Source organism: Ursus americanus, chromosome 12, assembly GCF_024610735.1.
Source record: "Ursus americanus isolate L20-20 chromosome 12, mUrsAme1.1.p, whole genome shotgun sequence".
NCBI lineage: Eukaryota > Metazoa > Chordata > Mammalia > Carnivora > Ursidae > Ursus > Ursus americanus.
The window spans coordinates 4,594,157-4,621,218 of record NC_142138.1 but is presented as its reverse complement, the minus strand read 5'-3'; the positions used below and the strand labels follow the sequence as shown (position 1 = coordinate 4,621,218).

General features: G+C 38.4%; 1 protein-coding gene across 7 annotated transcripts in view; it reads right to left on the bottom strand.

Moving 5' to 3' along the window:
• The window catches only part of MAST2 (microtubule associated serine/threonine kinase 2), a 204,516-nt gene that overhangs the window by 55,551 nt on the left and 121,903 nt on the right, over positions 1-27,062 (bottom strand). For all 7 annotated transcript variants that reach the window (XM_087865856.1, XM_045799660.2, XM_045799663.2 and 4 more), the window contains one exon: positions 6,181-6,272. In XM_087865856.1, the coding sequence (XP_087721982.1) occupies positions 6,181-6,272 (92 nt within the window). The remainder of the gene's footprint in view (positions 1-6,180; positions 6,273-27,062) is intronic.

The following is a 27,062-nucleotide window of genomic DNA, read 5'->3' as shown; positions in this document are numbered from 1 at the left end:
GGACATAACTGACATCTACAGACTACCTAATCCAATGACAGCAGAACACACATTCTTCTCAAGATCACATGGAGCATTCATCAAGACAGACCACATTCTGGGCCATAAAGCACATCTGAACAAATTTAAAAGAAGGAAGTCACAGAATGTCTACTTTCAGATCACAATGGAATTAAACTAGTAATCAATAACAGAAGATAACTGGAAAATCGCAAAATACTTGGAGATTAAAAACACACCTTAAAGTAACACATGGGTCAAAGAAGAAATCTCAAGACAAATAAATACATTTAAAAATATTTTAATTAAATGAAGATGAAATTACAAATTACCCAAATTTGCTAGATGCAGTGAAACACAGCTTTGAGAGAAATTCATAGCATTAAATGCATATATTAGAAAAGATCTAAAATTAATCATCTAAGCCTTCACCCTAAGGAACTAGAAAAAGAACAAATTAAGTCTAAAGCAAATAAAAGAAATAATAAATACTGGAGGAGAAATCAATGAAATAAAGAACAGGAAATCAACAGAGTAAAATCAACAAAACTAAAAGCTGGGTCTTTGAGAAGACCAACAAAACGGATAATCCTCTAACCAGGCTAAGAAAAAGAGAGAGAAGACACAAATCACTAATATTAGAAATTAAAGAAGGGACATGACTACAGATTCCATGGACATGAAAGGGATAATAAAACAATGTTATGAACAGCTCTGTGCCCATAAATATAACCTAGATTAAATAGACCAATTCCTTAAAAAAAAAAATCTACCAAAGCTCAGGCAAGAAAGGAATAATCCAAATAGGCTTATATTAAAGAAATTTAACCAATAATTAATAGTCTTCCAAAACAGAGAGCAACAAGCCCAGATGTGTTCAATAGGGAATTCTAGCAAACATTTAGTAAGAAATTATACCAATTCTCCACAATCTCCTCCAGAAGATAGAAGTAGGGGGAGCTTTACTCTATGAGGCCACCATTATCCTAATACCAAAACCAGACAAAGACATTACAAGAAAAAAAAAAAAAAAACTATATACCATTATCTGTCATGAAATATGTAAAATCCTCCAAAAAACACTAGCAAATCAAAGCCAACAATGCCTAAAAGAAGTTATACACCCTAACTAAGGGGATTTATCCCAGGTATGCAAGGCTGGTTCAACATTTGAAAATCAATTAATGTAACCATCAAATCAACAAGCTAAGGAAACAAAATCAAATGATCATGTCAACAGATGCAGAAAAAGCTTTTGACAAAATCCAAAACCCATTCATGGTTTAAAAAACTCTCAGCAAATTAGGAATAGAAGGAGAGTTCCTCCACTTGATAAAGAACATTTACAAAAAAACTTACAGCTCACATCATACTTAATGGTCAGAATCTTGAAGCTTTCCCACCAAGTGGTACCTTCTCATCACTGCTTTTCAACATTGTAATGGAAATCCCAGCTAATGCAATAAGACTAGGAAGTAAAAGGTATACAGATTGAGAAAGGAGAAATAAAACTGTCTTTGTTCACAGATGACATGATAGCCTATACTATGCAGAAAATGTGAAAAAAATCAACAAAAAACCTCCTAGAACTAAAAATCTATTATAGCAAAATTGCAGAATACAAGGTTAATGTACAAAAGTCAACACTTAACTATATGCTATCAATGCAGAATTTGAAATTAAAAACACGTTACCATTCACATTACCACTCTCCAAAAATGAAATACTTAGTTACACATCTAACAAAAATATGTATAAGATCTAAATGAGGAAAACTACAAAACTCTGATGAAAGATATCAGAGAACTACACAAATGGAGAGAAATTCCATGGTTATAGACAGGGGTACTCGAAATTGTCAAGATGTCAAGATGTCAGTTCCTCCTAACTTGATCTATGGATTCAACACAACCCCAACCAAAACCCCAGCAAATTATTTTGTGGATGCTGACAAACTGATTCTAAAGTTTATATGAAGAAGCAGAAGACCCAAAATAACCAACTTAATATTGAAGAAAAAGAACAAAGTTGGAGAACTAATGCTACCCAACTTAAAGACTTATTATAAAGCTATGGTAATCAAGATTGTATGGTAATAGATAAAGAAAAGACAAATTAATAGGACAGAATAGAGACAGAACAAACAGGTAGAAACAGACCCAAATAAATACAGTCAACTGATCTTTGACAAAGGAGCAAAAGCAACAAAACAAACCAAAAAAAACCAGTCTTTTCAACAAATAGCGCTGGAACAACTGGACATCCACATGCAAAAAAAATGAATCTACAGACCTTCATAAAATTTACCTCAAATTGGATCGCAGACGTAAACATAAAACGCAAAACTATAAACCTCTTAGAAAGTAACACTGGAGAAAAACTTGATGACCCTGGGTATGACAATGACATTTTATTTATTTCTTTAAAAGATTATTTATTTATTTTTGAGAGAGAGTGTGTGAGGATGAGCAGGGGGAGAGGCAGAGGGAGAAGCAGACTCCCTGCTGAGCAGGGAGACTGACACAGGGCTCAATCCCAGGCCCTGGGATCATGACCTGAGCCAAAGGCAGACACTTAACTAACTAAGCCACTCAGGCACCCTGGCAATGACATTTTAGACACAACACCCGGGGTGCCTGGGTGGCTCAGCTGGTTAAGCGTCCAACTCTTGATTTTGGCTCCGGTCATGATCTCAGGGTCATGAGACTGAGCCCCGCGTGAGGATCTGCACTGGACATGGAGCCTGCTTAAGATTTTCTCTCTCTCTCTCCCTCTGTCCCCCCTCCCCTGTGTGTGCACACACTCTCTCATAAATAAATAAATAGACAGACACACTACCAAGGCATGATCCATGAAAGAAATAATTAAGTTGGTTTTCATTAAAATTTAAAACTTCTGCTATGCAAAAGAGAATGAAGAAACAAGCTGAAGACTAGGAAAACATATCTGCAAAAGCCATCTGACAAAAGACTGTTATCCAAAATATATAAAGAACACTAAAAACTTGAGATAAGAAAACAAACAACCTGATTAAAAAACAGGCAAAAGATGTGAACAGACACCTCACCAAAAAAGATGACAAGTAAACATATGAAAAGATGTTCAGGGGCGCCTGGGTGGCTCAGTCGTTAAGCATCTGCCTTCAGCTCAGGGTGTGATCCCAGGGTCCTGGGATCGAGCCCCACATCAGGCTCCTCAGCTGGGAGCCTGCTTCTCCCTCTCCCACTCCCCCTGCTTGTGTTCCCTCTCTTGCTGCCTGTCTCTGTCAAATAAATAAATAAAATCTTAAAAAAAAAAAAAGATGTTCAACATCATATGCCATTAGGAATATGAAAACTGAAACAATAGTGAAATACCACTACAAACCTATTAGAATAGCTAAATTCCAAAACACTGATAACACCATATGCTGAAGAGAATGTGGAGCAATAGGAACTCTCATTCAATGCTGGTGGGAATGCAAAATGGTACAGACACTTTGGAAGATAGTTTGTCAGTTTCTTACAACTAAATATACCCTTAACCATATGATCCAGCAATCAAGCTCTTCAGTATTTATCCAAATGAACTGAAAACTTACGTCTACAAAAAAATCTGCACAGAGATATTTATAACAGCTTTATTCATAACTGCCAAATTTGGAAGTCACCAAGATATCCTTCCGTAGGTGAATGGATTTATAAACTGTGGTGCATCGGGCAATGCAATATTATTACTCAGTGCTAAAATGAAATGAGCTATCAAGCCATGGTAAGACATGAAGGAATCTTAAGTACAAATACTAAGCGAAATAAGCCAATCTGAAAAGGCTACACACAGTATGATTCCAACTATATGAAATTCTGGGAAAGGCAAAACTATGGAGACAGTGAAAAGATTAGTGGGTGCCAAGGGTTGGAGGCAGGAAGGGATGAAAAGGCAGATGTGGCACAGGGGGTTTTTAGGGCAGTGAAATTATTCTGTGTGATACTACAATGATAGATACATGTCACCGTACCTTTGTCAAAACCCACAGGATGTACAACACCAAGAGCGAACCCTAATATAACCTATGGTCTTTGAGTGATAAGGATGTGCCAATGCAAGTTAATCGACTTTAACAAATGTACCACTCCGGGGCAGGATACTGATGGTGGGGGAGGTTATCCATGTGTGGGGCTGGGGTATGGGGGAACTAGCTGTACTTTCTGCTCAATTTTGCTGTGAACTTAAAAACTGCTCTAAAAAACAAAGTTTATAAATTTAAAAAAACAAAAGCAAAAAACAACGAACTAGAAAGGTTCTATTTCCAGAATGACTAAGTACCTACTAAACTGATCTTACTGTAGTTGTAATCTACTTACGTATAGTTAAATATTTAATAATGGAATGAACTGTATGGAATAAATAGACCTACTTTCAAATCAACAGGCTTCGTATTACTCAACAGATCAGGATGTATAAGACCTGAGAATATAATCTAATGGGAAGTTTGCTCTGCATGGAACAATCTGTGCTGCCTTTCTCAACATCTAGCCATGAATTGGGCTTTAGAGTTAATCCTTCTTCCCTGGGTCTGAGGCCCACCTGGATTTTCTGCAGTGATCTGGGGAGAGATGATGATGATGACAGGTAACATTTATGGAGTAGGAAGTATGTTATACATATTAACTCAAAGCTAGAGTTCACAGCCCTAGGCAGGCTGAAAAGACCAGATGATGTTCTCAATCAAAGTCACCTGAATAGGGAGGATTTAGTCCTACTGAACTCTCACTGCTGGGAATCTAAATCGAGAGAAAATCATCTCAGACAGGAACAGCCAGTAGGAATTGATGTCTAGTACTCATATTATAGTTGTGAAATAATGTATAAGGTCTAGAGAGATGCTAAATTTATTTCTAGAGGATGAAAAGGCCAGGTCAGATATATGCTGTTTTTACAAAGTTCCACAGTAGAATGCACATAACCCAGTCAGTTTGAGGAGGAATGTACCTGAACACAATGAGAGCTTTGCTTTACAGTCTCAGTAAGTCTCCCATTCCCTGGGTCCCTTTGCACTCTTGCTGGTGTCTTCTAATGTGAGAGTTAGTGTTTAAGAGTTTTATTGATTTCTGGAAAAGGGCCATGAGCACAATGAATAGCTGGATATGAGCCCAGTAAAGTGAGAACCTTCTCCCGAGGACAAAGATCAATTTCAGAATCACAAGACTCTCAGGGTGCTTAGAAAACTATTCCACATGCACCCTCATTTTCTCCCTCCAAAGACACAGTGAACTCTGAGTAAGGAGACAAACCCAAGTGAAATAGACCTGCCTTATCTGGCTTGATGATGAGCGGTTTCATTGCTCTGGTACTGCTTTATTGCCCAAAGACAGACAAGGCCCATGGCTTACCAAACCCACGCAGTAAGCTCTCACCGGCTTCCTACGGTTCCAAGCCTGTTCCGTTTCCATTACAACTAGGTCTGGAACTCCCACTGTAAATAATGTAGCAATGAACAGTGTAACGGTGCAAAGCTAAGGCCCCTCTCTGGCTTCCCTGGGATGCAAAAATACATGTCTAGACTAAAATATACGGCTAACTCAAATGAGGTCTTCCGCTTCATAATTTTTCTATATTCCCCAGTCAGAGGCAAGTAAATCAGTCCTTACACTGTCTAGAGGAGCCCATATTCCAGATGGAGCAGAGTCTGAATATAAGAGATCATTTGGTTCAATTCCAACATGTGAAATCAATACCAACATAAAACAAATATTCCTTTCACTTTTGTTGACTCCTATTCTAACAGAGAAACTTATCAGGAGTCCCGTGAGGCAGAAAACCATCTTTGTAAGGATTGCCCCTTGGGCATAGTAGCACAACATTTACTAAAGCTCTTTTCACATGGTCCCAGATGACTGGAGCCATAACATGCTCTCAATATACCAGAACAGAGGCCATGGACCCAGGATACATACCTGCCCCCAAAATATATATGAGACCACAAGGAATGTTGGCAGGTCGAGGCAAGAAACAACTAAGTGTCAAAAACAGACTAAACACATTCTCCCATAGAAAGCATGCTCACGAACTCTGTATGCCTCAGTCCACCAAGTGAAGTAACAATGTAATATGCTGAGCCACACAAAGTGAGAAGTAGGAAAGAAATTAGGTGTCACTGGCCAATCTTTCATCCCCCTTTCTTAACCTTCAAGCACTCACCTGTGTGGCCATGGAGTGGTGAGTGTGGCCGTGGTAGTGTAGGTGAAGTGCTAGAGGTCACGATCAAACTCTTGCGGTTACCTGTCCGACAACTGCAAGGAAAACAGAAATGTCAGTTATAACAGGGCCCACCATGGGCTCAGAGAACTTAAATGGCTACTGAGGAACAAGAGTGACAACATTCCATGGGCTGAGCAGTATACTACTTTAAATTGAACTGGATCAGCAAATCCTGTCTGCCCCAGAAAGATTTCGTAATTCATACTGCTCCGCCTTATAATAACTTTTGTCACTGTCTTGACTTTTATCTTGTATTGCCACTGCACTTTTCTAATTTTTAGGTTTGCTTCCCAAGCAAACTCAAAGAGCTCCTCTAAAGGTAACAATCATAATTTAATGGTATCTAAAGAAGAATGGTCATAGTAAAATTGCTATAGAAAACAAAAAACACAAGTCATATTCTCATATCTCATAAAAATTAATGTTCTTGCCATAAAAATGAAACCATTAACTTAACCCATGAAATTTATTTTTTAAAAATTGCTTAATCAAGAATTAAGTGATACTTTCATTTCATCATAAATTTCAGAACAGGCCTGGGTTCTTTCTAAAAACTGTCTTCCTATAACATGTTAATGTCTGAGGCTTTTTCTTGTGGTTGGAGAAAACCAAATCATGATGAAAAGCTATTTCAGGGGCGCCTGGGTGGCTCAGTCGTTAAGCGTCTGCCTTCGGCTCAGGGCGTGATCCTAGAGCCCTGGGATCGAGCCCCACATCAGGCTCATCCACTGGGAGCCTGCTTCTCCCTCTCCCACTCCCCCTGCTTGTGTTCCCTCTCTCGCTGGCTGTCTCTCTCTCTCTGTCAAATAAATAAATAAAATCTTTAAAAAAAGAAAAGCTATTTCATGCTATACCTGCTAGTGAAAATGTATATAAATTTCTTTGAAAGGCATCAGGGAAGCTTGCTATTTATATTCATCCAAACAAGAATTTACCAAACACCTATTTGACACCACATAGTGTTCTAGATGCTAGGGAAGTGACAGGAAACAAGAAAAAGCATCTGTCCTCAAACTGGAGTACCGCTAAAAAGATAGAGAGGGGTGGTGAGAGGAGGTGGAATGTTCAAGAAATAGTAAAGTGGATGACAGGAGGGGAGAATGGTAGGAAAAGGAGTAGGTTATAAAGGCTCTGGGGGTAGGTCACAGCCAGACTCGGTAGGGCTGGTAGACTGTCATAAAGAACTACTGGAAATGTGACAAGAAACCACCGGAAGGACTGAGATCAATCTCAAAAACGAGATTATGATAAGAAATAATAAGAACTTTTCCCTAAGAAACCATCAGGACGAATCTAATCGTGTCTCACAGCCTTTATTACCTCAGTCACCATCGTATGTCCAAGCTTCTCTTTCGCTAATCTGACAGTCTCCCTCTGTTCTCTGATCTTCCAACAAAAAAACCTTACATTGTGCCTCCATGAACTCATTCTGTCGTCAGCAAACTCCCTATATTCTCAACTTCTTTGTTCAACATTCACTTTAAATTCTAGTTCTAACAGAAACCTTGCTTAACTCCCCTCCCAATACACACACATGACACCACAGTCCTGGTGAAATCCCAACCATTTTAAACCCAGCTTTCCATCGATTTTACAATTGTACTCAGGCAGCTGAAGGGGACTAAAGAAAAACCCCAAATCATGCTGGCCAGTGTCTCTTTATATTTACGATGATAACTCTCAAGTGGGTCTCCTTAACCATACTACAGTTACCTAGGCAATGCGTGCCCACTCTCTCTCCGAGACAACTAATTCGCATCTTCTCTCCAAACCTCCAGCACTCCTTCCCCAAACCTCACCCTCATCTGCTGACTTCGCTTTTTATTCAACTGGGAGTAAACAGAAACAACACAAAAATACTTCATATTCTGCTATACAAGTCTATTAGCCTAAATTTGTATCCATATACTCTAGTTTCCTATCTACAACAGAAGGAAAGACCATGCTCCTATCAAAGGCAACTCCTCTTTAAGAAGTCTGCACCTACCCTGTTCTCCCTCTCCTGTGCCATGAATTTCTACTTCCTACCAGATCATTCTCATCATCATAAAAACATGTTGTCATTTCTTCCATCTTACAAAAATAAAAACAAAATCTTTCCTAGACCTCCCTGACTTGTGCAGTTCTTTGCTCCCATCTTTAGGAAAGATTCCACATGGGGGTTCTGTACTTGTCATCTTCACACCTTCACTTCCTATTCTCTCTTCAGCCCACGCTAGACAGTCATCTCCATCCTGCCACTGAAACCACTGCTGTCAAAATCACCAATGACTTTGATCCTCATCTTATGTAACCTTTCAACATCATTTACAGTTTTAACTCCCTCTTTTAAAAAAATTTTTTTAATTGGGATATAATTTATAATTAATGAAATATACAGATCTTAAGTGTTCTGTTCAATGAGATAATTATATACATCCATATAACAATATCCAAAACAAAAGACAGAATAATTCTATTACCCCAGAAATTTCCCATGTGTCCCTTTCCAGTCAACCCCTTGTCTCCCAACCACTTTTTTTTTTTTTTAAGATTTTATTTATTTATTTGACAGAGATAGAGACAGCCAGCGAGAGAGGGAACACAAGCAGGGGGAGTGGGAGAGGAAGAAGCAGGCTCATAGCGGAGGAGTCTGATGTGGGGCTCGATCCCATAACGCCGGGATCACTCCCCGAGCCAAAGGCAGACGGCTTAACCACTGTGCCACCCAGGCGCCCCCCAACCACTTTCTTCTATCATATGGTATTATTTTTGTTTTACTGGATTTCCTATAAGTAGAATTGTACACTATGTGTTTTTTTGTGTGTTTGGCTTCTTTTGTTCAATCTAATATCTGTGTAACTCTTCCTGAGACACTTTTCTTTGTTTAGTTTCTAGAACATGATGATTTCCTGGTCTTCTTCCTATCTCACTAGCTCCTCATCTTTTATTCTCATTTGCTAGTTCCTTCTCTTCCTGACCACTAAATCATTTAGTACTCTGGGGCTCAGATCTGAAATATCTTTTTTCTCTCCCTACACTCACTCCCCAAATGACTTTTTCCCTCCAGTTTCATGGTTTTAGAGAGAGAGAGCACAAGCAGGGATTTGGGGGAAAAGGGCAAGGGAGAAAGAAGAGAGAATCTTAAGCAGGCTCCATGCCCAGCATGGAGCCCAATGCGGGGCTCGATCTCACGACCCTGAGATTATGACCTGAGCCGAAATCAAGAGTCAGATGCTTAACTGACTGGGCCACCCAGGAGCCCCTCCAGTTTCATAGTTTTAAATCTCTGATGTTGACGATACCCAGCGTTTTATTGCTAACACTGTGCCCTCTCCTGTGAGTGTAAGACTCATGTATTCAAGTGCCTACTTGACAGCTCCAACTGGATGTCTTAAAAGGCATCTCAAACTAACATTTCCAAAACAGAGCTCTTGAATTTCCCTCTAAAATCTGCTACTCCTCCCTAAGTTGTACTATCTCACCACCATTCATCCAGGTCCTCAGGCAAAAACCTATGAATCATTGTTCATTTTTTTTTCTTCACACCCACATCCGAAACAACCAGCAAGTTCTGTGGAATTATACCTTAAAAATATATCCTGAGTGCAAGCCATTCTCATTACCTCTGATACTACAACTACTCCAATTCAAGTCTACAAAAGATTTCTGAAGGCTCTTCCTTCCACTTTAGTTCTTCCTGCCCACCCCCCTGCTCCTACCTGTCTATTCTTCACCTATCGGCCACAGTAATATTTTTAAAACCATAGATGAGGGGCGCCTGGGTGGCACAGCGGTTAAGTGTCTGCCTTCGGCTCAGGGCGTGATCCTAGTGTTGTGGGATCGAGCCCCACATCAGGCTCCTCTGCTATGAGCCTGCTTCTTCCTCTCCCACTCCCCCTGCTTGTGTTCTCTCTCTCGCTGGCTGTCTCTATCTCTGTCGAATGAATAAATAAATAAAATCTTTAAAAATAATAATAATAAATAAAAAAATAAAACCATAGATGAAATCATGTGAATTCCCTTTTTAAAAACTCCAATGGCAGAGCACCTGGGTGGCTCAGGCAGTTAAGTGCCTGACTCTTGATTTCGGCTCAGGTCATGATCTCAGGGTCCTGGGAACAAGCCCTGCGTCAGACTCCATACTGAGCAGGGAGTCTGCAGGAGATTCTCTCTCCTCTCCCTCTGCCCCTCGCCTGCTCGCATGTGCGCTCTCTCTCTCTCTAAAATAAATAAATAAATCTTAAAAAAAAAAAAAAAAAAACAACTCCAATGGCTTCCCATCACATCTGGAATATAACTCAAACTCCCTACCATGGCCATTCAAATTCACCCTACTATAAAGATTTTTTTTTAAGTTAAGGATCTCAGGTAAGATTTTGTCTTTTGGGTTTTCTTAAAAAGTAACATACCTATGTTTATTCAGTCCCTTGTTCTAAGGGCAAATAAGATGCAAATATTGTCAAGAAAATAAACTCTAGGCCCTTCAGTTTTGAACATGAGAAATTTTATAAAACATACATACGAAACTATATTGACCCTCAGAGAGTTTACCCAGATCAAGGTTAATCCTGAGTCAAAAAATACGTCCGAGACTTCTATACTTCAGGTCACCCTATTCCCTCAATAATTAACACCCTCCCTCCTGGATTTACCCAATTATACCAAATTTTTAGAAAGCATGAGCTCAAATGAAGATTTGTGTGAATGCTCCTTTTTTCTTCCAAGCAGGAAAATGTCTCTTTTCTTTGCACTCTTTTAGCACTTGTAGCTTGTCCTACTCAGTCTTACCATCACTGTGGTACAGTAGAAAGAGACAGGGCTTTGCAATTAGAAGATCAGAGTTTGAAACTGGCTGTTTGACCCTGAACAAGTCTCATAAATTCTCATGTTTTCGTGTTCTCAATTACAAAATGAAGATAATATAAACCTTATGTGTCATTATGGACTCCTCTCTTTCTTTTATATATCAATCCATCATAAATTTGGTTGGCCTTAACATCAACATATATCCAAATCTGATCATTTCTCACTTCTTTCACCACTACCACCTCGGATCAAACCACCATCACCTCTAATCTGAATTAAGTAAACTAGCTTCCTCATTGGTATTCCTGCTTCCACTTTCGTTACCCTGGAATCTGTTGCAACAAAAAAGCCTTTAAAATATAATTCAGAAAAGACTTCCACTTCCAATCATGATAGAGTAACAAATAACATATTTACCCTCTTACCTTATACAATAAGCTAGACAAAAAGAAAGAAACAAACAAACAATTTTCAGACCTTGGACAAGTAGTAATTCAGGACAGTGATCGCTAAGTAAAGGGGAACAAACACCGTGAGTCCTCTAATTACCCGAGCTTATTATCTGAAAAGAATTCCCAGCAACAGTGCAGGGAGGAGGGGACCTGCACAGAGCTTGGCAGTCTCCCTGAGTTGAGAAAACTACCTAAGAAAAGGAGGTGAAAATTCTTCAGTGTACCCATAGGGTCAGGAATAGTTTGTGCTCCCGCCAGCCAGAAGGGGAAAATCTGGTTATTCGTAGGACAGCAGCAAGAAAAATATTAGTCCCAAATGCTACTCTGGTCCTACCTAACAAAGCTTAAAAGCAATCCTGAAAAGATCAAACTATTTCTAAGTAACTTAACTGTATCCCAGAAGAAGGCTCAAAAATATTGAAAGGAATAAAAATGATATATCTGATAAAGGGTTAATATCCAAAATATACAAAGAAATTATAAAACTCAACACCCCAAAAACAAATAATCCAGTTTAAAAATAGGCAGAGGACAGGAATAGACATTTTTCAAAAAAAAAAAAAAGACATACAGATGCCCAATAGACACATGAAAAGATGTTCAACATCACTCATCATCAGGGAAATACAAATCAAAACCACACTGAGATACCATCTCACACCTGTCAGAATGGCTAAAATCAACAACACAACAAACAACAGGTGTTGGTGAGGATGCAAAGAAAGGGGAACCCTCTTACACTGTTTGTTGTTGCATGCTAACTGGTGCAGCCCCTCTGGAAAACAGTATGGAGTTTCCTCAAGAAGTTACAAATAGAACTACCCTGTGATCCAGCAATTGCACTGTTAGGTATTTACCCAAAGGGTACAAAAACACTAATTCAAAGAGATATATGCACCCTGATGTTTACAGCAGCATCGTCAACAATAGCCAAATTATGGAAAGAGCCCAAATGTCCACTGACTGATGAATGGATAAAGAAGAGGTGGTGTATATACACAACGCAGTATTACTCAGCCTTAAAAATGAATGAAATCTTGCCATTTGTGACAATGTGGACAGAGCTAAAGAGTATTATGCTAAGCAAAGTCAGTGAGAGAAGGACAAATACCACATGATTTCACTCATATGTGGGATTTAGAAACAAAGCAAACGAACATGGGGGGGGAGAAAAAAAGGGAGGAAAACCAAGAAACAGACTCTAACTATAGAGTACAAACTGATGGTTACCAGAGTGGGGGTGGATGGGGGGACGGGTTAAATAAGTGATGGGGATTAAGGAGAGCGTGTGTTGTGATGAGTACCAGGTGTGTGGAAGGGTTGAATCATTAAATCCTACACCTAAAACTAATATTACACTGTATGTTAACTAACTGGAATTTAAATAAAAAAGGAATAAAAAATATTCAGCATACAATAAGGTCAAATTCACACTGTTTTGTAAGTAATAAAAAATTACTAGGTATGGAAAAAAGCAGGAAAATATGACCCATAATGAGGAGTGAAATCAATAGATGCAGAAATGATACAGATGATAGAATTAATAGAATATTAAAACTGTTATTATAACTATATTCCATATTTTCAATAAGCTATAGAAAAATATCAGCATGTGAAGGAGAGATTTATGAATATTTCTGATATTTAAAAACACAAACAGAACCTCTAGAGAATAAGGGTGTCAGATGAAAATTAAACTGGATGACATTAAGAGAGAAGAGGCGCTGCAGAAGATCAGTGAACCCAGACATGGCAAGAGAAGCTATGCAAAATGAAACAGAGAAAAGCACATTTTTAAAAATGGAAAGAGCAACAGTGAGCAGTGGAACAACTTCAAGCAGCCTAGACATGTAATTAGAGTCCCTGAAAGGAAGGGAGAGACCAAAAAAATATTTGAAGAAATAATTGCTGAATAATTTCCAAATTTGATGGTAACTATAAACTCACAGATCCAAGAAACTCAATGAACCCCAAGCACAAGAAACATGAAAAATAGACCAAGTATATTATAATCAAATTACTTAGAACCAGTGATAAAATCTTAATAGCACCACACGGAAAAATTATATAACACACAGAAGAACAAAGATAACAATGACAACAGACTTCTCGTTGGAAAAAGATGCAAGCCAGAAGATAGTAAAGACACATCTTAAAATATTGAACCTCAAAATCAATACCAAGTAAAATATCTCTCAAAAAGGTAGTCAAAATAATGACTTTTTCACACATACAAAAGCTGAAATAATTCATTACCAACAGACCTGCATTAAGGCCTTCCAGCACAAGGACGTGATACCAGATAGAAATCTGAATCTACACAAAGGAAAGAAAAGCACCAGAAATGGTGAGTATGTGGGCGAATATAAATCTTGTTTTTATTTTTAAAATCACTTTAAAGGATAATTGAGTTTTAAAGGAAATATAATAATTTACTGTGGGCTTTACAAGCATATGTAGATATAAAATGTGGGACAGCCACAGCACAAAGGCTCGGAGGGAAGAATGGAAGTGCACCACTGTGAGGCTGTTACATTAAATGTGAAGTGATACAATTTACTTGCAGGTAAACTGTAACGAGTTAAAATTTTATACTATAAATACTAATGCAACTACTAAAAAAAAGGTATAGTTAATAAGCCAACAAAGGAAATAAAATGGCACCATAAAATACACTCAATCCAAAAAAAGGCAAAAAAAAGAAGGAAAAACAAGTACAGTTGGGCAAAACAGAAAACAAATAGTAAGATAATAGATTTAAGCCAATTACACCAATAATCACATAAAATATAAATGTTCTAAATACATATTTGAATTATAGTAGAGACTGTCAGACTGAACAAAATAGCAGGGCCAAACTATATGGCATTTATTATTTGTGACAGCCAAAAACTAGAAGCCACCTCAAATATCCTCTGACATGAACAGTAAATCATAATATATCCATACAGTGGATGACTATTCAGTAATAAAAAGGAATGAACTACTAAGTCACACAACGGATGAATCACAAAATAATTATACGGAAAGCAAGAAGAAGCCAGACATAAAAGAGTACATGCTGAATGATTCCGTTTTTATTAAATTTAAGAAAATGCTAACTAACCTACAGTGACAGATTAGTGGTTGCCTGACCAGAGGCAGGAGAGGGATTATAAAGAGGCATGAGGAAATTTGGGGGACTTACAGATATGTTTACCTTGACTGTCGTAATGGTTTCACAGATGTATACATATACCAAAACCCATCAAATTGTATGCTTTAAACATGTACAATGTATTATGCTTCAATAATACTTCAAGGAAACTGAAAAAAAAAACTTTTTTTAATGTAAGTAGTATCAAAGTCACTCTTCTGCTTAAAATTCTCCCTGTCTCACTGAGAGTAAAAGTCAATTTTAAAAATTGTAAGAAGTCAAGCGGCCTACAAGGCTTTATGTGGTCTAGATCTCCATATCCTCTTTCCCTCTTACTCTACTCCAGACACATGGGCCTCTTCTTAGAGTAGGCCAAGCATGCCACTGCCTCAGGGCCTTTACAAATGGTATTTCCTTTGCCTCTGTTTCCCCAGATAGCCTCGTGGTTTGCTCTGGCACCTCCTTGAGGTTTTTGCTCAAGTGCAGTCTTCTCAATGAAGACTGAAATTATTCTATTTAAAATGTAACTCCCTTCCCAAACTCTCTCTCTCCCTTTCCCAATGTATTTTTCTCAAGAGAACTTATTACTATCTAACATACTATATATTTTGCAATTTCATGTTGTTTGTTATCTCTCTTTACATTAGACTCTAAGCTCCATGAGGTCAGAAGCTTGTGCATGCTTTGCTTACTGCTGTATTCCTCAATTCCTAGAACACTGCCTGGCACATGCCAGGCTCTCAAAAAATATTTGTTAAATGAATGAATGGATGATTAGATTTGTTATAAGGATTAAAATAAGAGAGGATACTTGTGTACCTCGCATGGGTAAGGTATACAAACCATTATGTCTAAACTCCTTGTGTATGAAAATGAAGATCTCTTGACACTGCAGGGACAGATAATTGATTCTAATTTCATTTGCCATGATCTTATTTAAAATTTAAAACAAAATCCAAAACACTAAAGATCATATTTCCAGGCCACATGCCTTTTTATGAAGGTACACATAATCTCAATTGGCAAATCTGCAACAGCTGCCAGGGGAAAAAAAGGTCAGACACTCTAGTACAGATGCCATGACTCAGCTGGGATCCGAAACAAGAACTGGCTAATTTTTCCATTTCAACAGGCTCTGGCCATTTCCCCAGGATCCTAGAAGATAAAGAACAGGTCTTAATGCCTTCATCCCAGTAAGATGAAAGTACTGGATGTGTACAGAGTCAGCCACACTAACTCTCAGCTGATGGGAGGAAACCTAGAAGCCCTCTGAGCTGATGCTCTGCTGCTTATTGCAAGAACTGGGTTAAACCAGACTGCAGTTCAATACCAACCCAGTCACTTGGTCACTTGGAGGAAGACCTGGCATTTCATTTTCCTATATGCTTCACCATAGTCATCTCAGTGGATAGTGGAAGAAACGACTAAAGCACCCTGTGCAATCTCTGTGATACTGTCGAACTGTGGCCCTATTTAGAGAAATCCCAGCTTTCAAAAATTCTTCTTTCCACCAACTAGATGGTATGCAAATCTGACCTCTACCCCACTCCCCGAAGGAGCTGCTGTAAACTCATTTAGGAGGTCTGCTTCCCAGTCTGAAGCAATACAGGGTATGGAATAAGATGCATAGTTGCAGACCCCTTACACCTCTCCAATCTCCAAATCCCATAAGTTCAGCTGCCCTGAGAAACTTCAGAACTCAGTAATTGGCTAACATGCAGCTACTTCCCTTCACAATTTAGATGAGGAAAAAACCACTTCTGGTTCATTAAGTGTGATCAGTAAAATACAGAAGAATCTGGGATCATTTAAGGTCAAGGACTTTCAGATGTTATTTCAGAGTAACAACCATGAAAATGTCCCTGTGAAGACTAAGAAGCTAGACTTCCAAATTCATTCTATGAGGTCAGCATTATAGATACCAAAACCAGGTATCTCATCTCTGATGAACACAGATGCAAAAATCCTCAACAAAATATTAGCTAATCAAATCCAACAATACATTAAAAAAAAAATCCAGCCACCACAATCAAGTGGGTTTTATTCCTGGGATACAAGGATGAGTGAATATTTGCCAATCAATCAATATCATATATCACATCAATAAGAGAAAGGACAAAAACCATATGATCATTTCAATAAATGCAGAAAAAGTATTTTTATCAGTACAATTTCCATTCATGAAAAAACCTTCAACAAAGTAGGTTTAGAGGGAACACACTTCAACATAATAAAGGCCATATATGGAGACCTACAGCAAACAGCATACTCAATGGGCAAAAACCTGACAGCTTTTCCCCTAAGTCCAGGTACAAGACAAGGATGTCCACTCTCACCACTTTTACTCAACATAGTACTGGAAGTCCTAGCCACAGCAATCAGACAAGAAATAAAAGGCACCCCAATTGCTAAGGAAGAAGTAAAACTTCCACTATTTGTGGAAGACATGATACTATATATAGAAAACATGAAAGACTCCACCAAAAAACCACTAGAATGGATAAATGAATTCAGTAAAGTCTCCGAATACAAAATCAATATACAGAAATGTGTTGCATTTCTATACATCAATAATGAAGTAGCAGAAAGAGAAATTAAGAAAATAATCCCATTTACAATTGTACCAAAAAGAATAAAATCCCTAGGAACAAACTTAATAGAGGAGGTGAAAGACCTGTATTCTAAAAACCATAAAATACTGATGAAAGAAATTGAAGATGACACAGACAAATGTAAAGATATTCCGTTCTCATGGATTGGGAGAAAATATTGTTAAAATGTCCACTCTATCCAAAGCAATCCACAGATTTAATGCAATCCCTATCCAAATACCAACAGGGGTACCCGGCTGTCTCAGAGCACGTGACTATTGGTCTCAGGGCTGTGAGATAGAGACCCACGTTGGGTGTGGAGAATACTTAAAAAAAAAAAAATCTTAGGGGCATCTGGGTGGCTCAGTCGGTTAAGTGTCTGCCTTCGGTTCAGGTCATCCCAGGCTCCTTGGGATCGAGCCCTGTGTTGGGTTGGGCTTCCTGCTCAGCTCCCTGTTTCTCCCTCTGTCCTTGCCCCCCCTCATGCTCACGTGTGCGCGAGCACACGCGTGCACGCACTCTCTCTCTCTCTCAAATAAATAAATATCTTTAGAAAAGTTTTTTTAAAAAATAAAATAAAATCCAAAAAAAAATACCAACAGCATTTTTCATAGAATTAGAAGAAATAATCCAAAAATTTGTGTGGAACCACAAAAGACTCTGAATAGCCAAAGCAATCACTAAAAAGAAGAACAAAACTGCAGGTATCACAATCCCAGATTTCAAGATATAATACAAAGCTGTTGTCATCTTAATAGTATGGTACTGGCACAAAAATAGACACATGGCATGGAACACAACAGAGAGCCCAGAAGTAAACCCATGATTATATAGGTCAATTAGTCTTCAACAAAGGAGGCAAGATTATACAACAGGAAGAAGTCTCTTCAACAAATGGTGTTGGGAAAACTGAATAGCTACATAAAAAGAAGAAACCGGACCACTTTCTTACACCATACACAAAAATAAACTCAAAATGGATTAAAGACCTAAATGTGAGACCTGAAACCATAAAAATCTTAGAAGAGAGCACAGGCATTAATTTCTCTGACATCAGCTGTAGCAACATTGTTCTAGATAGGTCACCTGAGGAAAGGAAACAAAAGCCTCCCCCAGAAAAACCCTAAGGGGATACACCAATATAAAAAGCTTCTGCACAGGGGCGCCTGGGTGGCACAGCGGTTGGGCGTCTGCCTTCGGCTCAGGGCGTGATCCCGGCGTTATGGGATCGAGCCCCACATCAGGCTCCTCTGCTATGAGCCTGCTTCTTCCTCTCCCACTCCCCCTGCTTGTGTTCCCTCTCTCGCTGGCTGTCTCTATCTCCGTCGGATAAATAAATAAAATATTTAAAAGAAAAAAAAAAGCGCTTCTGCACAACAAAGGAAACCATTAACAAAACTAAAAGACAATCTACTTAATGGGAGAAGTTATTTGTAAACGATATATCCACTAGGGGGCTAATATCCAAAATATATAGAGAACTGATACAACTCAAAAACACACATATATCCAATTTAAAAATGGGCAGAAGACATACAGACTTTCTCCAAAGAAGACATACAGATGGCCAACAGACACATGAAAAGTTGTTCAACATCACTCATCATCAGGGAAATGCAAATCAGAACTACAATATTGCCTCACACTTGTCAGAATGACTAAAATTGAAAACACAAGAAACAAGTGTTGGTGAGGATGTGGAGAAAAAGGAACGCTTGTGCACTATTGGAGGGAATGCAAACTGGTGCAGCCACTGTGGAAAACAGTATGGAGGTTCCTTGAAAAATCAAAAATAGAATTACCATATGATCTCGTAATTCCACTACTGAGTGTTTACCCAGAAAATACAAAAACACCAATTTGAAAGATATACGCACTCTTAAGTTTATTGCAGCATTATTTACAATAGCCAATATATGAAAGCAACCCAAGTGTCCATAAATAGATGAATGGATAGAGATGTATACACAATGGAATATTACTCAGCCATCATAAAGAACGAAATCTTGCCATTTGCAACAATATGGATGGACCTATACGGTATAATGCTAAGTGAAATAAATTAGAGAAAGACAAATGCCATATGATTTCACTCATATGTGGAATTTAAGAAACAAAACAATTGAACAAATTTAAAAAAAGAGACAAAAAAACCAGACTCTTAACTATAGAGAACAAACTGATGGTTACCAGAGGGGAGGAGAGTGGGGGGATGGGTGAAATAGGTGAAGAGGATTAAGAGTACACTTTATCAGCATTGAGTATGGAGTAATGTATAGAATTGTTCAATCACTATATTGTACACCTGAAACAAATATAACACTGTAAATTATACTGGAATTTAAAAAGTAAATAAGTGAATCAGTAAATAAATAAATAAATAAGGAAAAAAAGACTGAGAGGCTAGAGTGGGAGAAAAGGTGTGTTCTCTCAGTCAATAAAGGGTGCTGCTTGAAAATAAACTCATTTTTTATCTCTTGCCTGGATTATTTCAACAGCCTCCTAACTATTCTCCCTGGTTTACTCTTGTCTCCTATTCCCAGTCTATTCTCAACACAAGTAGTCATAGCGATCTCTTAAAACTATAAATCAGATTAGTTCACTCTGCCCAAAACCTTCCAAAGCTAATTTCACATAGAGATCATTAGCTACTACAGTCATTTCACTAATTATTCCCTTTACCCAAAATGCCCTTTCCCCAGTAATACAATGGCAAAAATCCCTCACCTCTTTCAAGACCTTACTAAAACGTGACTTACCCCATTTCCCCATATGATACTGTGACCTGCTCTCCCCGAACTCCCTTACTCCACTTTCTCTCTCTCTCTCTCTCTTTTTTTTTTTTTCTGGATGGCAGCTCTTCTTGGATTAATCGAGTATTTTTTAACCCCTCCTTCACTGATTTGGAAATTATACACCCTGTTTTATTTTCTTTTTTAAAAAACAGTAATTATTATTAAAGTTTTAACAAGTACTCCTGTCTTAACAAAGTCTAAGAGTTAGCCAGCATCTCAACCCTTCTGAACAAAATTAAAAGATCTTAACTCCAATTCTTCCCTATTCCCTTTCAACTTACATGTTCTTTGGTCCAATATTGCAGGTTTAGCTTGCTTTTATATTGCCAAATAAATAATTATTACTGTTCTATGCAAGAACTGCTTGCTTACATTTACTTATAGATTTTCCAATTTCTTTGCTCAGCATTTCCTCTTGGATCTCATACCTTTCTTTTCTTAGCAATGATTTCAGTGAGAATCTGATAGTGACAAACGTTCTCAATTTTGATGTTTGTCTGAAAATGTCTTTATTTTGCTCAATGACTTCCAAGGATAATGAAGCAGGTATGGAATCCTACAGCCTCTTACTGAGAGTGATTTTTTCTCAGTATCTTAAAGATATTATCCCTTTGTTTTATGGCTCCTGTTACTGCTGTTAAGAAGCTTGCTTTTAGGATAGTTATTCCTTTGTAGTTAATTTTTCTTTTTTCTCTAATTCCTTTTTTTTTTTTACCATTAACTTTGCTTTTTAGATATAATTCACATACCACAGAATTCAACCTTTTAAAGTATATAATTCAGGGGTTTTTAGTATACTCTCAAATCTGTGTAACCATCACTGCTAATTCCAGGAGAATTTCTTTACCCCCAAAAGAACTCCTGTAACCATAAAGCCACTCCTCATCCTCCCTTTCTCCCCCACCTCCCTTACCAGGCAACCACAATGTACTTTCTATCTCTATGGATTCACCTATTCTGGATATTTCATAGAAATGGAATAATACATTATGTGGTCTTTGGTGTCTGGCTTCTTTCAGTTAGCTTAATGTCCAGATTCACTCATGTTGTAGTATTTATCAGTACTTCATTTCTTTTCATGGCTAAATTATGTTCCATTGTGTGAATATGCCACGTTTTATTTATCCATTCATAAACTGATGGACATTTGGGTTGTTTCTATTTTATGGCTATTTTAAATAATATTGTCATGAACATTTGCGTATTTCCGTGTACATTTGTTTTCAATTTTCTTGACTTCCTTATTGAACTCATTTGTTAGAGTTCTTTAAGTTTTTGTGGATTCTTTAGGGTTTTCTAGTTCCTTTCAAGATTTTACGGTTCTGCAATTTTACTGCAATGTATCTAGATGGAGATTTATTTCTGCTTATCATACTTCATGATGTTATTTTATTTCTAATCAATTCTGGAACATCTCAATCACTGTTTCTATAAATATTGCCTTTCCCCCATTTCTCTATATTCTGTTGGACATTCTTATTGTATCCTCCATACTTCTTAGCTCTCATTCATACTTTACATCTTTCCAACTCTGCGCTGCCCTCTAGATAAAATTTTACTAACTTTGTCCATGGCTTTACTATATAACCTATTAAGTTTTCGAATTTAATGATACAACATATTTAATTTCTTGAATTCTAATTCACATTTTTCCCAAATATGCCTGGTCTTTTTTACTAAATATGTCTTTTTTTTTCTCTTGTGTCTTTTATATTTTTATTCATTTTAAATATACTTATTTCATAATCTTTATCCATAATGCTACTTTCTGAAGTTCTTAGGCTTCTTTCTTTTTTTTTTTTTTTAAAGGTTTTATTTATTTATTTGATAGAGAGACAGCCAGTGAGAGAGGGAACACAAGCAGAGGGAGTGGGAGAGGAAGAAGCAGGCTCCCAGCCGAGCAGGGAGCCCAATGCAGGGCTCTATCCCAGGACCCTGGGATCACGCCCTGAGCTGAAGGCAGACGCTTAACGACTGAGCCACCCAGGCGCCCCTAGGCTTATTGTTTCTTTTCTCTATTGAATCTCGTTGTGGTAGATTGTTTCTGTGTATGATCTATAATTTTGTACTGTGAATTCACCTTCAGTGTGGCTTTATTTACTGCAACCTTGCACCAACTGATTTCAGCGTATGTCATTTAAATGAAATTTTGAGTTTCTTTCTGACAGATTTGTCAAGGTTATTAGCACGTCAGAAATAGTTCCTAGACCATATATACATTATAAACTCCAGGCCCCAAATTCACTTGAATAAAAGCCTACAATTACAAATTCTCAAGGGAAACTTTTTATTATTAAGAGCCCTATTTAAAACCCAGACAAGACTAAAGAACTTCTTTTCATCTCTCCATGCCAGTGGTAAACTGTTTTCCTAGTCCACTGCGGGTAAAGTCCTTTAAGGGTCCTAATTATATATGGATCTCAATTCTTTATTACCTTATAGTCTCCCTACCCAAAACAAGCTCAAGTCCTTATCCTCCTTCCCCTAAAGGATATCAAGGCTAGTACCCCTCCTCCTTAGCCCACTTTCTTAGAAGTTTCACACTCGGTTCCACTGTTCAAGTACAGTTTTCTTAGATTTGGGTCCCTTGACATTTTCTTCACAGTCTACTGAATTTAGTTATGCATTTAAAGCAATAATCATAATAGGTAACATTTATTAAGTGCTAACTGGGCACCATTTAAAGCATTACATGTAGTATCTCATACTCTATGAAGCAGGTACTAGTATTATTCCCCTTATACAGACAAGGAACTCAAGGCACAGAGAGGCGAAGTAGCTTGTCCTTAGTCACAATAAGGTACTAACATTTTTTGAAAACCAAATGTAATTTACATCTCTTTACTCTAGGACTTTCTTAATGTGTAATTGCTTCTCAGCATATTGGCTAAAATCATGCGTAGGACTTTCTTAATGTGGAGTTCGGTTCTAAAGATGATTCAGAAAGCATGTATCCACAAAAACAAGGGTATGATTCAGCTTGTACCAGTTTATAACAGCCAAACCTATAAGTCTCAGCAACATTTCCTGCAACATAACAACTTAGAGTGAAAAGAAACAAACATAGGTCTAAAGCTCAAATGTTAATGTCTAAGGTACTACCACATGGATTTAAAAGACCGAGAATGCTTGGAACGAATCAACAGTTTCAAAGTAAAAAACCTGAGGAGGGGGCTGGCCAAATGTAAACCAGTGCAATATCCTCCCCTGTTAATTGCGTGACATGGTAGGAAGTTTCCCTAACATTGTGGCAGCAACATGTCCCCACCCCCAGTCTCAAGATGAAGAAAGAGTTGCCCACCACACCTTAATAAATGTGCCCACCGTCTAGAGATCAAATAATTGTCATTGGTGACTGGAGTTGATGTTCACATTCCCAAGGTTCTAAATGAATAAACCTGGCCGTAGAGATGGGAGAGAAATTCAAAAGTGCTAGAGTGGGTGCTGATTCAGAATTTGTGTATTCTAAGCATGTCTGTATTTTCAGGGCCCAGGACAATGGCTGATACACAGTTATTATTACTTGGATAACTAATGAATAGGAGAGAATGGTCCTGTCATACATTTTTAAAGCAGTATATCTCTTGGTAATCAAAGGAAAGTGGCCAAGGAGACTAAAGATTTTTTTTTTAAGATTTTATTTATTTATTTGTCAGAGAGAGAGACAGAACACGAGCAGGGGGAGCAGCAGGCACAGGGAGAAGCAGGCTCCCCGCTGAGCAAGGAGCCCGACCCAGGACTCAATCCCAGGGCTCCGGAATCATGACCTAAACGGAAGGCAGACACTTAACTGATGGAGCCACCCAGGTGTCCTGAGACTAAAGATTTTTTTCCTTGAATGAAAGAGGCCCTCCACAAATACAGGCCCTGGTAAAATGAAATAGCATAAAGCTATTTCTGATTACACAGTGTCTGGAAAGTTGTGGTAAATTTGGTTTGTCTTTACTAATTCCCATGGTTTCCACATTTCTTTGGAAATTCCAAATTATAAGCCCACTCCCAGGTTACATTTGCAGACCAGTTTCTTTGAGAGCTACTAGTTAAAGGGAGATACAAAAATGTCTTGAAGGTTTGCCTGGCCGGAAGAGCATGCCACTCTTGATCTTGGCGTCATGAGTTTGAATTTCACACTGGGTGTAGAGATTACCTAAATAAATAAATAAACTTAAAAATGTCTTGTAAAGACTCCATATGTTAGTCCAACATCCTGATTAAACCCTGCATTAGTAACAGCCCTTCTTTTCTGCCTCCTTCCTCAATAAATAGCCCAGCTGTCTGGCCTGTGCCCAAATTTCCATAATAGAGAAGATTAGAACACAGTTCTGTTTCTATGAAGCAGCAATACATACAGAGGCTACTTTAAGGACCAGACCCCCACTTTCAGTAGCCAAAATTCTATCACAGTGGTTTTTAGTGACAGTTAATTGTGAGATTCTACATCAGGCACTCAAAAGACTAAAAAATGTGCAAATATAATCAATCCTTGGCCTTCAGAGGCTCAAGAAAGAAGAAACTTAGATATGTCAGGGAAGAGAACTCAAGCAACATATACTGACACAGTTTCCTTTTAAGAATCTGGCTGTCTATGCTCCACAAAAATGAAAGATTAAACTAAGAAGAAGGCAGAAGGTCTGGGGAACTCAGAAACCACAGTGGAGAGAGGTACTGGGAATACCATGACAACAACTATGCCAGACGACTGGAGAGTAATCAGTCTAGAGTGGAACAGAAGATGAGAGGGCTCTAGGAGTAATGCTGGGGTGATCAGATCATCTGATGTAACATACAGAGAAGCACTTTGCAGCTTAGATGGAAATTTCTATAATGGATAAACAAATTCTAATGCTAAGAAAGTCAGTCAAAAATCATTGATGGGAGGCGCCTGGGTGGCTCAGTCGTTAAGTGTCTGCCTTCAGCTCAGGGCGTGATCCTGGCGTTATGGGATCGAGCCCCACATCAGGCTCTTCTGCTGGGAGCCTGCTTCTTCCTCTCTCACTCCCCCTGCTTGTGTTCCCTCTCTAGCTGGCTGTCTCTCTCTCTCTGTCAAATAAATAAATAAAATCTTTAAAAAAAAATTATTGATGGGAAGATGAATTCCTTTGGGTCAAAATTCAACTAACAGGGATACCTGGGTGGCTCAGACGGTTAAGCACCTAACTCTCAATTTTGGCTCAGGTTATGATCTCACGGTTTTTAGATGAGCTCCATGCTGGGCATAAAGCCTGCGTATGCTCTCTTTCTCTCCCTCTCCCCCTGCCCTGCTCTCTCTCTCTCAAAAAAGAAGGAAAGGGGGCGCCTGGGTGGCTCAGTTGGTTAAGCAGCTGCCTTCAGCTCAGGTCATGATCCCAGGGTCCTGGGATCGAGTCCCACATCAGGTTCCCTGCTCAGTGGAGTGCCTGCTTCTCCCTCTCCCTGCCTCTCTGCCTACTTGTGCTCTCTACCCCTCTGTCAAATAAATAAATAAAGTCAGAAAGAAAAAAAGAAAGAAAGAAAGAAAGACAGAGAGAGAGAGAGAGAGAGAGAGAGAGAGAGAAAGAAAGAAAGAAAGAAAGAAAGAAAGAAAGAAAGGGAAAGAACGAACTAGAAAGAAAGAAAGGAGGGAAAAAAAGGAAAGGAAAGAAAAGAAATTCAACTAATAGAAATCTGAGAAAGACTTCCAAATACAGAACACTTTAGCTTATCAGAAATATAAATTAATAACATTTTATTTTTTAAAGATTTTTTTTATTTGAGAGAGAGTGAGAGTGAGAGAGAGAGCACGAGTGGGGTGAGGGGCAGAAGGAAGAGCAGACTCCTTGCTGAGCAGGGAGCCTGATGTGGGGCTCAATCCCGGAACTCCGGGATCATGACCCAAGCCAAAGGCATACACTTAACCAACTGAGCCACCCAGGCACCCCAATGAATAACATTTTAAAAATAAAAATTAATGCATCAAAACTAGCAGTACTAAGAATAGATATGGAAAAGAATTTAATTAGCTATTTTATAAATTAAAATTATAGGTATTGAAAGGATAAGTGGATAAAGAAAATGTCATATGATAGACAGTGGATTATTATTCATCCATAAAGAAGAATGAAATCTTGCCATATGCAACAACATGGATGGACCTCAAGGGCATTATACTAAGTGAAATAAGTCAGACAGAAATAAATAAATACTATATGATCTCACCTATATGTGGAATCTAAAACAAACTTAACTTGTGGATCCAGAGAACAGACTGTGGTTGCCTCAGGCAGGGGGTTGGGGGGACAGCAAAATGGGTGGAGGGGATAAAAAGATACAAATTTCCAGTTATAAAATGAATGTCATGGGAATTTAGTGTATAGCATGGTGACTCTAGTTAAAATACTGTATTGCATATGTGAAAGTAGCTAAAAGAGGGGATTTTGAAAATTTGTATCACAGAGGTGCCTGGGTGGCTCAATCGGTTGAGCATCCAACTCTCTGATTTCCACTCGGGTCACGATTTCAGGTTGTGAGATAGAGCCCCGCATTGAGCTCCACACTCAGTGTAGAGTCTGCTTGAGATTCTCTCTCCCTCTCCCCCTGCTCCTGTCCCCACTCGGTCTCTCTCCCTCTCTCTAAATAAATAAATAAATTTAAAAAAAAAGTTTTCATCGTGAGGAAAAAAAAATTTGTAGCTGTGTATGGTGATGGATGTTAACTGAACATACAGTAGTGATCGCTCACAATATGTATATCAAATCATTATGTTATATGAAACTAATACAATGTCAATTATACCTCAATTTTAAGAATTATTAAAAACAGATGAGGTAAACTCTAAGGTAAAATAATCAAAAAGAGAATTAGCGAGGGGCGCCTGGGTGGCTCAGTTGTTAAGCGTCTGCCTTGGGCTCAGGGCATGATCCCAGCATTCTGGGATCGAGCCCCACGTCAGGCTCTTCCGCTGGGAGCCTGCTTCTTCCTCTCCCACTCCCCCTGCTTGTGTTCCCTCTCTCGCTGGCTGTCTCTATCTCTGTCAAATAAATAAATAAAATCTTTAAAAAAAAAAAAAAAGAATTAGCAAAAGAGAGTACAAAGGAACCCACTC